The 12,683-nt window shown below is 44.5% G+C and overlaps 1 protein-coding gene across 2 annotated transcripts in view; it reads right to left on the minus strand.

The window, feature by feature from the left end:
• Aplip1 (JNK-interacting protein Aplip1) overlaps nucleotides 1-10,400 on the minus strand; it is a 28,313-nt gene extending 17,913 nt beyond the window's left edge. Inside the window, exons 1-7 of one of the 2 annotated variants that reach the window (XM_089560259.1) lie at nucleotides 10,297-10,400; nucleotides 9,399-9,440; nucleotides 8,264-8,411; nucleotides 7,398-7,479; nucleotides 3,875-4,055; nucleotides 2,730-2,887; nucleotides 1,548-1,727 (exon numbers count right to left, since the gene is read on the minus strand). In XM_089560259.1, the coding sequence (XP_089416385.1) occupies nucleotides 1,548-1,727; nucleotides 2,730-2,887; nucleotides 3,875-4,055; nucleotides 7,398-7,479; nucleotides 8,264-8,374 (712 nt within the window). In that variant the 5' untranslated portion in view covers nucleotides 8,375-8,411; nucleotides 9,399-9,440; nucleotides 10,297-10,400. The remainder of the gene's footprint in view (nucleotides 1-1,547; nucleotides 1,728-2,729; nucleotides 2,888-3,874; nucleotides 4,056-7,397; nucleotides 7,480-8,263; nucleotides 8,412-9,398; nucleotides 9,441-10,296) is intronic. The other variant, XM_089560258.1, reaches the window with a different exon arrangement.
• Nucleotides 10,401-12,683: the final 2,283 nt, after the last annotated feature.

Consider the following 12,683-nt stretch of genomic DNA (forward strand, 5'->3'; position numbering starts at 1 on the left):
TGATAACGAGTCTAAATGTACCCACTTTGGGTTCTGCTTGCATGGAGCAACGCCCGCTAATTTTAGCACACACTCAATAATTAAAAATGCTCAATTTGAACAATTTTCTGGCCCCCTTAAGGTTCAGACTAAAGAGTTGTTAAGAGTAATCGCACTGTCAGTGCTTGCAGCTGACTGTTTAACCACCCAGCCAGCCATTATTAATTCAATCTGGGCATTTCTTCAGGGGCCACAGTTTGGAATGCTCATAAGGCAAGAAGGGACAGAAGCCAAGATGCGAACGGTTCCTTAGCATCATCTGAAAGAGATAGGGGTTCCCCGAGGCTATAGAGATTCAGAGCCTAAGGTCTACACCAACATTGCGAATATGAGGGCTGGTGCCATTAACAGCCATCGCTTTCTGTAAAATAAAATGTTATCGGAGGTCTGTAAGCCAATGATGGTTTCAGTCAGAACTTGAGAATCTAAAACCCGGTTAGGAAGAGTGGGTGAATGCACTCAAAGCTTTAAAATAGCTTGAAAAACAAGGGACAAACGAGAAACATTAGAAGAGGATGAGCGCAAACTACCAAGCATTTTATTCTCTGGGGGGAAGCATAAATTTATGCAGTAAAACCTCATTGAATTGACCCCATTTAATTTTGGAAACTGGGATTACTCCCTCAGCTGGTATGGCTCCAGCCAAAGCCTGTGCAAGTCTATGGTGCTGTATGCTTGCTAATTTGGACGCTGCAGGTCCAACACCGATTAATTCGGCCGGGCTTACGAAAGGAGGTCGTGTTGAGGTATGACTGGAACAGCAAACGATCATCAAAGCCCTCCTCAAATCCGAACTGCATGCTGCAGTGTCACCCACATATCTCTGAGATGTACAGTATGGTAGGCATGGTGACAATTTGAGATTCCCATACCCAAAAAATAGTCAGAAACCGCACAGTTTCAGTTTTGCTCTTCTGAGCTCCACGGCAGCCCGCAGCTACAGCGGCTATCAGCCGTACATCAGCCAGCCAATTAAATACAGCGGTGTGCCATTCTGGATGATGTCCACAACGCTGCCGCTTGTGAAGGGGGCTCCACTGCTACTACACTGCACCATGAAGAATGCTGGGGAGCTCTACCACTTCATATGTCACTAATGGTTCGACTCTACCGAGAGTGTGCATTCACAAATAATGTGAATGTAGGAAAGTTTTAAAAAATTTAAGAAAAAGTGTTGTGATTGTGCTCTAGGCTGGTTGTTGTTGTTGGCCTCTGGAGGAATGGCGCATACCCACAGTGGGGGATTGGTCGGCACAGACAGCACTGTAAAAAATGTTGCTGCCCAGTTCTCCAGAGCAGGTGACCACTGCCTAGTCTTTCACCCAATAACTTCAGCGTGATCAGACTTTGAAATCATTCTGACATTTCTTTTTCTGGTCCCTCAAAGTAACAATTATGGAGTGCCTAGTGAAGCCAAAGCCATCTTTGTGCAAAACAACTCAACTTGTTCCCTGTTCAGCCACTCTCCTCAACGCTCTTTCATGAAGATCGAAAAGGGGGGTGCATACCTTCACACCAGGCGTCATCGGCCTCCTTGCTGACGTAGACGGGGTCCCCAATGTCGATGGCCACCTCATCTGCGTGCCGGGGCACGAACCGGTACAGGCCCCGGTGGGTGGCATCCTGCAGCTGCAGCACACCCCCCGACGTGGTGGTCGAACTGGGGCTGCTGGCCGACAGCGGGCTCCCTGGCATTATCGCACAGAGGATTAGATCGGAGGGTGAACACTCACGCCCGCTCAGACACCTAAACCTAGTTAGTCACTTGGTGCTTCTATTTCCAGAAGCGACTGACAGTTGCAAGGGGGCGAATCCTTGCTCATCATCCATCAATTGATTAGGAGACCTTTACATGCAAAAGCAACGTTGAAAGCAGGCTGTAAGTGAAGGCCTCTTCAAATTAGTTGGACCACCTGTGACTCATTATCACACACAACTACTGTAAAACCTCATTAATACATACCCGCTTACCAAGTACTTGCGGCTAAAACATAGTTGTGAGAATTCACCGGCTTAGCCACCATTGAAACCCACGTATTGGCGGACCGCTTAAGGCATAGTGGCTCATGAAATGCCTACCACTTAATGCGTACTTTCCATCGCAGTTTGGCAGGCACCGTGCCATGACGCAAAATGTTTTCCGCCTTTCTAAAAAGCATTACCAACGTGCGGACCGCCGGTACTACACCACTGGCGATATAACATTGCAGCCATTTCGGCCTTGTTCTGTGAGTGCGACAATGTCCATGTCAATGAGGAGCCAAGGAAACGTAGGCCGCTACTGTGCTCTTGTGCACAAACTCATTGCTGAGTAATATCGTCGCCAGCCCTATCACCGTAACCATCACCATCCACCCTGCTCATGTGACCTCGCCAGACCACCTCGCATTGCGTGCAGTTGCATGGCTGCATTGTGGATGCGTTGCGAGTTGTCAACGGTGGGTTGTCAACAAAACACCCTGCTATAAGCAATCAGAGTATGACCAGCCCCAAAAAAAAGCAGGTCAAACGAAAGTTGGGCGTTGAGTGCGTGGATACAGGTCTATCAGGGGTCTCGACGTGGTACGATTATCACCAGTACACTCCGTCTAATGCCACACTTCTGAAACCACCACGCTGTGCTCATACACAGTTCAGCACACCTGCCCAGCTAAAATGCATGCAGAGAGATTGAAGTCGGGACAGCTTACCGTTGCACGCGGGTGAGATGGACTTGGCACCGTCTGGCGAGTGAGCCGTGGAGTTGCCGCTGTCGACCCCGGTGTCGAGGCTCAACCTCGACCGCGGATCGTCTGGGCTCAGGCTCCCACTGTTTGTGGCTCCACTCAGCAGTGATTTGTCGTACAACCTACGGCCATGCGACAAAAATGCATGCGGGTCAATGCTGCCGTAAGGCTGATGAAGTCTTGTGACAGGTCATAAAGAGACTTTCACACTGCCACACAGGCAAACATAGTGTCCTTTTTAAACACTATTGCACTTCTTCAAAAAGTCACTTCGACTCCTGCGGAGCTAAAGAAAGTGCCATTTGGGAACTGGACTCATTGATGAATTTTTTTACATATCAAAGGAGTCCGATGAGGACCAATGCAGCAGGACACTTCAGATTTACTTTCGCCATTCGGGCACTCCTTGAGCAAGTTTAGTCTCTGAATTCAATTTGACCTTGAAATTATTTTATCACAGCCCAGAATTATTCGAATCAAATTTGGTCATGGCTGAAAATTTGAATTTCTGAAAGCACCTATCAAAAGTGCCTTTTAAGATAAGAAAAATTGATGGCAGCATTCTCAACTCTACTCACAACATAAAACCCCACAAACTGACCGAATCCGTAAGCACACTCAATAGCCAAATGACATAAAGATACACAGAATCATGTAAAGCAAGCCTGCGGCAAACATCAAGGCATACAGGCCAAGAATTTCTTCACAAAAATTAGCAGCATGCTTTAACCACATCTGACTCTTAAAGCTCCAATATTGAAGTTATACACAACAACTAAGAGAAGAAAGCTGAGAAAATACACTTGCTAGTTATCATGAGCTGCAATAAGGGTCCTCAATCTTCGTGTGCAAACAATTGCAAACACTGAGGTTCGATACATCCAGGTTTAAGTATAGAGCCGATTAAACTGGAATACAGCCAGCTCTTGATAATTTGAAGCCAAAAGGGACTGAAAACATATAGGGTTTGAATTGGGAGAAGCCTGATGTCGAGTGGACCAAAGCAACACTTCAAATAAACTAGATGTTGCAATCAAGTGAGTTCAACATTAGAAGAAGTTAAGCGTTCCCCCTAAGTGCGGACCCTACTGTACACACTGCTTGCTCACCTGAGGCAGGACTTTGGCTGCTCCCCGGAGGTGTCAATCTCGAGGTAGAGGCGGTCCGACACCTGGCGGATCAGCTTGGTGGGGCCGGACTCAGGCAGAGAGGACTGCTGTGGCCCATCGCGATCCGCGCCCCGAAGCTCGTCCGCCAACGAGCTTGGCTGCTGCGTCAGCTTTGCCAGTGCTGCAACAGGGGGAGCTGATTTCTGACAGCGGTCCACAACAGCACAACCAAGAACGTAAACGTGCTCCATGGAGACTGCATGAAGTTGGTGCAGAGGTTCTCAAACTAAGCTCCAAGAAACCCTTTTTTATTTATTTATTACAGATACCTGCAGCGCCCAAGGGCATTATTGCAGGGGGGGAAACACAATAACGTCTGCTCATTTGGCCCCCAGTACACATGGCAACAGAAATACAATCACATAACTAATAGATGAGGAAAAGCATGCACTGAAGGAAGACAAACACGCTCCACAAATAAAATGACACTAATGAAATGAAAAAGACACGCGCAAGACAACTGCGCGCCACATCACACATCAGCTAAGAATGCGCGGTATTGACCTTCCGTGCAGCACTCAGGGACGCCGGCTGGTAGCCTGTTCCACTCGTTGATCGTCCGTGGAAAGAATGAGGTTTTGTAAACATCTGTGCGACATTTAATCTCTCGGATTTTCCACTGATGATCAACTCGTCTAGGAAAAAAGTGAGGTTGAAGTTCCTCGGAGTGCTTTTGGTTCCCTGAGCACCTATATCCCTGTGTGGCTCTGCCATCACCTTCCTGTTCACCACTTTAACTCGACTAATCGGTCTGTAAGTTCTAACAACAGACTTTTCTACTAAAAAGACAGCCATTATAAATGGGAGTTAGGCATTTATGTAGCAGCTGCGTGCATGCATGTATGTTACGCAAGTAAGGACGAAAGCTAGGACATGTGGCATTCTTCAGAACCTTCTTCAAAGCCACTCAGGTTTTGCCAGGCTGAAAAGATTGAAAACCCCCAAGCTTGTGCGTAATAAACTGAAATTTAAATGACAGGCTACATGGGATAAGCAGGAACACAACAAACCACACCTTGTAAAACCCTTTTTGGCAAACAAAATCCAGGCTAATATCAATCAATCAATTTCGTAAGTATTAATCAAGGTGATGGTGGGAATGCAATCAAAAATCCAATAAGGCTGTTGTTTTACCAAAGTGATTTTAAACTGTTTTCACAGTGCGTGTGCACAGTGCACACACAGCTTCATACTCATAAACACTAACCCATGTGTCGATTATGCGGAGACGCGACGTCAATAAACCACACCTCACTCACATATGTAAAACTCGAAATGCTAAGGCAAAAAGCCGCTCAAGAAATTTCATAGAGAACATATATTCCATTTTTCCTTTGCTTGCTTCTCGAAGAAAGTGCAGTTGTAGACACCGAACAAAACTTTTGATAAGCAAAGGAAGGAATTATTTCAAACAAACAGCAACACGTTAAGACTTCCAGTTCCTCCACTTCAACAAGCAGGCATTCAATTTCTCCTTGACACACGACAGGCTTAGCTGTGTATGTATCATAAACTTAAGGCGAATACTTTCAATAACCTCGATTTCCATTAGTTTGAACAAAGATCATACATGAGAATACCTTATCTGTGTGAGTTACCACTATTTCTAATGCTAAAACAATACTGCAACAACAACTTCCCATCAATATGCCACATTTTGTTTTACCAAGACTCAATTCATTCATTGCTTAGTTCGTAAGAAAAGCAAGAATATAAAGCATCTTTTTTTTTTCCCTTTTCAGCACTGTGTTCACCTCTCAAAATGAATGGAGTCTCCAAGGCAATGATTCTAAGAGTGAAAATGCTAAGGGAAAAAGAGCTACCTGAAATGCTCAAGCTTTTCCAGACATCAAAACCATCGAATAAAAATTATTAAATTCCAGTATATCATCACAAACAGGCCATTCAATGCAGCCATACAAAAAACATAGTGATCTGTTAAAGAAAAAATTACAGCTTCATTAAATTAAGCTCACATTGTTGATTTCTCACTACCTAAGGAGGATAAAACTGTTCGCAAATATGCAAGCACATACGTCAAATGAAGAGAAAAATTCAAAACTGCTCCATCATTCGTCAATGCAACATTACGACGCAGAAGATTCAGGATGTTCTGCCTTTAGAGTTATCTTTAGTGTGAATTTATATTTCAGAAGGCCTAATGCATCTCTGGCAGATGGCACTTTGACACTGTTTTGATAAGCATGTTGGAAATGACTGTTTCTGTAGTGATTAACAACTCATGTAGCTGTGCAAGCTGAAATGAAAATCGCTCACAGTCTTACACTCAGTCAGAAGTCATCTGCCAGCCATTACAGTGTTACATAAGACTCTTGGCAAAAAAAAAACAACAACAAACAAGCAGCTCTCAGCGTCCAACCCGGACCATCATGGCAGCTCTGCCACTGTCTACACAAGGAGAGCAGACATTGAAACGACTATCGCCCACTGTGACTCAGTCCCAGGCTGCAAAGGTCCCCCCCTTTCAGGTGTTCTAAATTTATCCAGAAATGCGTTCTAACGCAGGATCTCATCCCCTGGGATCGCACCACCATCTAGCCGTTTCTATATTTGGCCAACCAAGCTGTCATATGCAGGGTCTCCCACATAACTTACTAAATCTGCTCACCAAGTAAAAATTGCATGAAGAAAAGCAAGGTGAAGAGTTGCACTATTTGTCTATTTATACTGAATCATTTCATTACTATTATTTATTCACTGTCTTTTTTTTTTCTCGGTGTTCATTTTTCCAACAACCTACTGTAATAAAATGACCCCTTAATTATTTGTTCCACAAAAGTCTAACCAGTAAAGGTGAATCAAAGGCGATGAAATGCACCAGTCGCGAACTGCATTTAGAATGTTTACGGCTGGTCAATTAAATATTAAGGATTAATTACCAAATATCTGAGTCAAATGGTGTGTACCACGTGTTACAGTTTTCAAAGTAGCAGATTCATTTAAAAGAAAAGCAATACTATCCAGCACAGTTTACAAAGACATATGACCACTGTTAGCAGCTTAAGAACCACAAAAAGAAGTATGTGAACTTCGCAGTTTTTACCTTTCATGGCAGCCCAACGGAAGCAAGACTTAAAAACTAGCAGGCTCTTAGTTTCTTGGGAAGAACCTCATACTCTATGAATACCCCATCTAACAGAGAATCTAGTTGCCATAAATTCAGTGTAAGCAGCATCGTTTTCTATCACCTAATATTTTCCTTTCCATATCTCGCAGTGCTGTCTCAAAAATAACTCAAGAATAAACTGTGAACAGCTCTTTTTCAAGTTGTTCTGACGATGCTCACATGTTCAACTCTGAGAAAAATAGAAGCAAGCTGGAAAATGAACATTCGCGCCTAGGAAAAAAAAATATAATCAAGACAAGACGTGTCAACTGCTGCAGTGCCTGGGAGAAAGACCAGACAAGCTACACCCCGTCCGCTTCGAAATGCTCCACATACGTTTTCGGTTGGCTGGGATGGCTGGCAGTCTTCTCCGCCGGCGCTCCGCATGCTGGTTGCTGGTTGACAGCTCGTTCATCATCTGACACGAGGTGCCGATTATAAAAAAAAAAGACAAAAAGTTGGATGGATGGGGACATTAACACTGAACAGAGCAAATGCATGGCTGCACGACTTTGCTATTCTAGTAGCTAGCCTCGAAAGGTGTAGTTTTTTCCTTGCACAGAGTAAGTGTAACTGAAAGCCTCATCCACATGAGGTTCTAAAGAACTGCTATCCATGGCAAAAACTTGCCAAACAAATGAACTGCACCAAAACTCAGAAGTGTCTAGTCAATACCTCTCATCGAAGAAGTGCCTGCAATATGGACTCACAACAATGCAAGCTCTTGGTTAGTCTTCGTCCAATGGGCAGTAGATATAAACGTCAAAACTCGAGGTCTAAGTTCCAGGCAGTCGCTGTCGAACCAAGGATGCAATGCTAAATATAAAATTTTTACAGTTTTCTGCACGGCAATTGAGTGCCGATGCCAAAGTAAAAGACCTTCAACCAACAAAACAGGACACCTCTCAATGACTACCTCAAAGATTAGAACCTGACATGTGACATTAGTTAGGACACAATCTCAGCACGTTAATGTATTCAGGATGTGGTCTTATTCAGCAACAAAACTAAAGTTTAGAAATATGAAAATTTCAGACGTGAGTGCAGTTCACACGCACGTAAACTTTAGGTCACGAATGAAGCAAACTGTTTTGCATGCCCTAATGAATGCGACAACTAACTAACACAAATTAGCACACAGTACCCAGTGAATATTCAAACACAGCCAACAAAGACTCACGCCGCTAATTGCTAACACTTACCGCGCATGCATGATTGACTGCGTCAACCAAGTCCCTGTCTGTGTTGTCCGCCACGGGCGACGGCAGACGCCGCTCCTGCTCAGGAGGCGAGCGAGCTGTCAGCTTGTTCATTTCATCAGCTTGTGTGAAGTCCACATCATGAGCTATCCTGAATGGCGACAACCGGCAAAAATAGCGTGTCGGTTTTGATCTTTCAGCATGGCAATCTTACCAAGCTCCGCACTTCACACTCATAAACAATAGGTGAAAAATACGATCGAAAGTATGCACGAGTGCAAGCAACTCCTACAGTCATGGAGAAATTAAGATATTACAACAGTTTGTATTAATGGGGACACATACAATAAAAACACTACAAAAATTGACACAAAAATAAGCCAACAATAACAGTACTCTGACGCTGACAAGGTATAACAAACTGTTGCATCTTAGATGTTGGTGTACTGTCGGAGATTCAGAATCCAGTCAACAATGCAACATAAGTAAGCCTCGAAACAATGACAACACGGTTGCTGACCTTAACGAATGACACTGCCATTCTTAGGACAACACTGGTGCAGTCAAGAGAAGCCAATAAAATGCTAACAACACTATAGGTAAGGGCATATGAAGACTTTCATTATTTCAGGCTCTGGACTGTTAGAAAGTACAATAAAAAAAAAACAACCATCCCGGCATGTAATGCAGTAAACATTTTAAATATTGCTCAAATGTTTCGGGGAATTCCCCAAGGTGGAGTAGGTTTGTAACAAGGGAGTAATTACTCACTGGCATTAACCCAAGCACAGCCATACGGCTATAAAGGAAAGCTATACAGCGTATGGGATTCAAACCCAGGACCACCGCTTCACCAGAGCAGTCGCTCTACCAACTGAGCAAACCGGGATGGCTAGCATGTGGTAGGACGACAGAAAATTGAACAATAATTTGAAGTGGGAACAGTGTTGGTCAAATGTTTAGAGAATCCCGCAAAGGTGGGGTAGATTGGCAATAAGGGAGTAATATTCATTGGCAGGTCTTCATAGTCGCAGCTAAGAGTTTATTATTGTTGGAACTCTTTCAATCCGTTTTACGCTTTAAGAAAGAAAAACTTCACGAAGGTTTCAAAATCAAAACAACATAATCAAACGCTTACCATTAAAAGGTGGCTGGCGGTATCATCACCAGTAAAACGAAACTAAAACAAAAGAAAAGTAACAAACAAAAGAATGTGTTTCACAGTGACATCGAGAAATAATAGTGGGTAAAAAAGATAACATAACGCTTAACTGAAGTGAACCAAACGCGCACTCAACAAGAACGCCGACGAAATATTGCGCGAAGAAAGGCCAGAGGTTGTCAGCCAGACAACAAATACTGCTTAAAGCGAAACAACAATAAACGAAACAATTAAAGACGGAACAAAAAGAAAGAAGAGAGAATGTCGCCCCAAATTAACAGCGCTGGCTGTAGCTGTCACTGCTTCGGGACGTGACTAAAACGGTCCAAAACAAACCCACTAAAGCGTGAATTCGACATGGGTGCCACCGCCAAGAGCTGTCAAAGACACGCATTGAGTAGGCGTTCAGCGGTACCATCTTCGCTCGGAAGATTATAAAAACACGCGATTCACGTACAAGAACAATACCGCATTTGAAGCCAGGCTCTCCGCATCACTGCGTTGTAGAGGTAGGTATCTTTACGTAACGACACCGCAAGAACGATCCGCAATGAATACTCGAGTCGCCCGAGTATATAATGCATCTCGCACACACAGATTGCGGCTCGCTCGACGAAAATGAAGAACAGAATTGCGCGAGAACGCGAAGTAGCTAAAACAGCCCTCTCACTCGACGACGCCCTCAATGAAGAAGACATCTGATCCCCGCCCGGCATTAGTTTTCCACGGTCGTAGGGGTAAAATCGACGCGGTTTTTGTATTGTAGAGAAGCCCATGCTCAAGGTTCCGTCCAGTCTAGCCCCTTTACACGCGAAGAATAACGGCAAGAGCGGCTTCGCTACCGGTCCCGACGAAAGTTGGGTCCTTCACTTACCTGTAGCAATTGACGGGGGCCTTAATATGCTGAGGCATCTGGTCGAAAAATATCTTGAACGGCTCGAACTGCGGGTCAGCCATTTTGCCCCCGACCACACCGAGGGATGCATTGAATTGATGCTAGCCACAGTGGTAGCGGGATTGTTGCGGCATCTAGTGTCGAAAGCGTGCTTTCGGTTTCGGTTCTACCTTTGGCGCCAGTTTTCAATGCGTGTAAAGTGTGCTCTGTTATTACATACTGATTTTTGAGGAATAAGAAGAGCCTGCAGGGCTTCTACATCGATTCTTGTACCAAAGTTCGAAGCAGTGTCGGAACGAGACTGGAGGTCGTCAGCGTATGTTAGTCGCCCTCATTGAACTATAAATTTCTTAAGGAGCGGGAACAAAACTTCTGCTTAACCTTCACAAGTTATGAGGTCTGAGAATAATACACGAGCCATACCGTACGTGCCACAACCTAACCAATCACATTAATTCAGTCACCGGACTGAACAATTTTGATTGCAGATATATTCCTTCTCCCTTCCAGCGCTTGAGTATAGAGCCCGCAGCTAAAATGGGAAACCTAAACGTTATTTGGGACCAACGTCCTATGTACATTTCGTGCTGAACGCAAAAACGGACAAAAAATTCAAATTTCAGAATTTGCAGCTGTTCTCGCAAAAGGCTGTCTCCTAACCGCTAGCGAAGATCCTCTAAACGCATTCTGGAAGTCCTTGGAATTGGCCATAAACAATGAAGTGATGGCCATACCACAGTGCAAGGACTCGGTCGCAAATATACATCCTTTAAGGCGAATGATAGACAACTGTGACTCCAGCATGTGTAAATATTAATTTTAAACGACAATGTTGCGCTGTTTAAAAACTAACGAAAGGAGAATGTTCTCTGCAACCCAGTCTGCTCAACTGGTAGTAGCGTCCAGCAAAGGCTACAGAATGTTACGCTTGGCGCCAAAGACGAGCGATAAGTCGCTTCAAGAGGCGAAATATTGCAAGCAGACTGGTATTACCATTAGTTTAACTGAGCCCGCCAGCATATACGGGCAGATTATATGTGCAGCCGTTGTACTGCCTAGGAAATGCTAAGCTATGGTTCGAAGCTCGTCTCACAATGCGGTTTGATTAGCTACCGAAGCTACTTATTCGAAATTTCAATTCAAAATTTGAAAAGTAAAGGAAATGGGCGCTGCAGAGCTTTTCTTTCCTTTTCCTTTTAGCTCAACGCCACAAAGCAAATATAAAATTTATTTCATTTGATTCTCAGTGAACATATTTCAGGTGTGGCAAAAGCGATAACCGCATAACGCGATCGATATTTACGCGACGCGACGTACGATAGCGATAACCGTCGCCTATCGCTCCACTTGGTACACCCGCACGAAGCGATGAGACCTGTGGGTTGAGCGACGCGTTTCGGCAGTGCTCCCGGTTTCTCGCCGGTTTTCGGTCATTTCGAGTTATCAGATAAATATAACTGCGTTAGTGCAGTTTTTAACACTTTAAATAGCCTGATGCACATACAAAGAAATTATGACAATCCTTCCTTGGTAACAAAATGCATTTTTTAAGTCACTGAACACTAGCGTCTAACTGCATTTGGGAGGCTCTGATAGTTACACTGAACTGGATACGTGCCTTACAACACCCTCTCCTGTTCAACAACTCCAACGGTTTTCAGTGAACTTTTTCTATGCGTGGGTTATGATAACGAAGCGAGCGTCGACAGCTTCTTTGCTGAAACCGTGCTCATGTTGTGACGCGCTGGTTCGCAGCAACTGCCGGTATCCTGGACTGATGACACCGCCCAGATAGGAATCGACCGTCTGCTCACCAGTTCCCGAATACTCAGTTTCAATAAATGTCTTTCATCATTATCATTGTTAGCAATACAGATCGGAAATCACGTGCCCAAAATGTCTTCTGCTATTGGCTAGTCTCGCGAGCCGCTTTCAAGGAAACCCAGAAGCCGAGAACCTGAACGACAATGGCTCAGCGGCTCTCCGCTCAACGCGTCAAACATTATAGCGTGGCATGGCCCTCCTCATCCAGTTAGAGCTTAAACAGCGCGTTCGTGTACTGTGCCCAAAGGCGAAACCTTCAGCGTGAAGGTTTTCACAGCTCGAAGAACGCCTGTGAGCTGGTAGCTACAGGCATCATGATTCCGGTCTCGGCGGCCGTGTTTCGATGTGGGCGAAATTAATGCAAAACGTCATGGTACTTTGCGATTTCATCATCATCATCATCAGCCTGACTACGCCCACTGCAGGGCAAAGGCCTCTCCCATGTCTCTCCAATTAACCCTGTCCTCAGCCAGCCGCGTCCACCATATCCCCGCAAATTTCTTAATCTTTTTTGGTTAAACACGATCACATGGTTGAAAATT

Source organism: Amblyomma mixtum, chromosome 9 (genome assembly GCF_055824585.1).
Source record: "Amblyomma mixtum isolate Tamu chromosome 9, ASM5582458v1, whole genome shotgun sequence".
NCBI lineage: Eukaryota > Metazoa > Arthropoda > Arachnida > Ixodida > Ixodidae > Amblyomma > Amblyomma mixtum.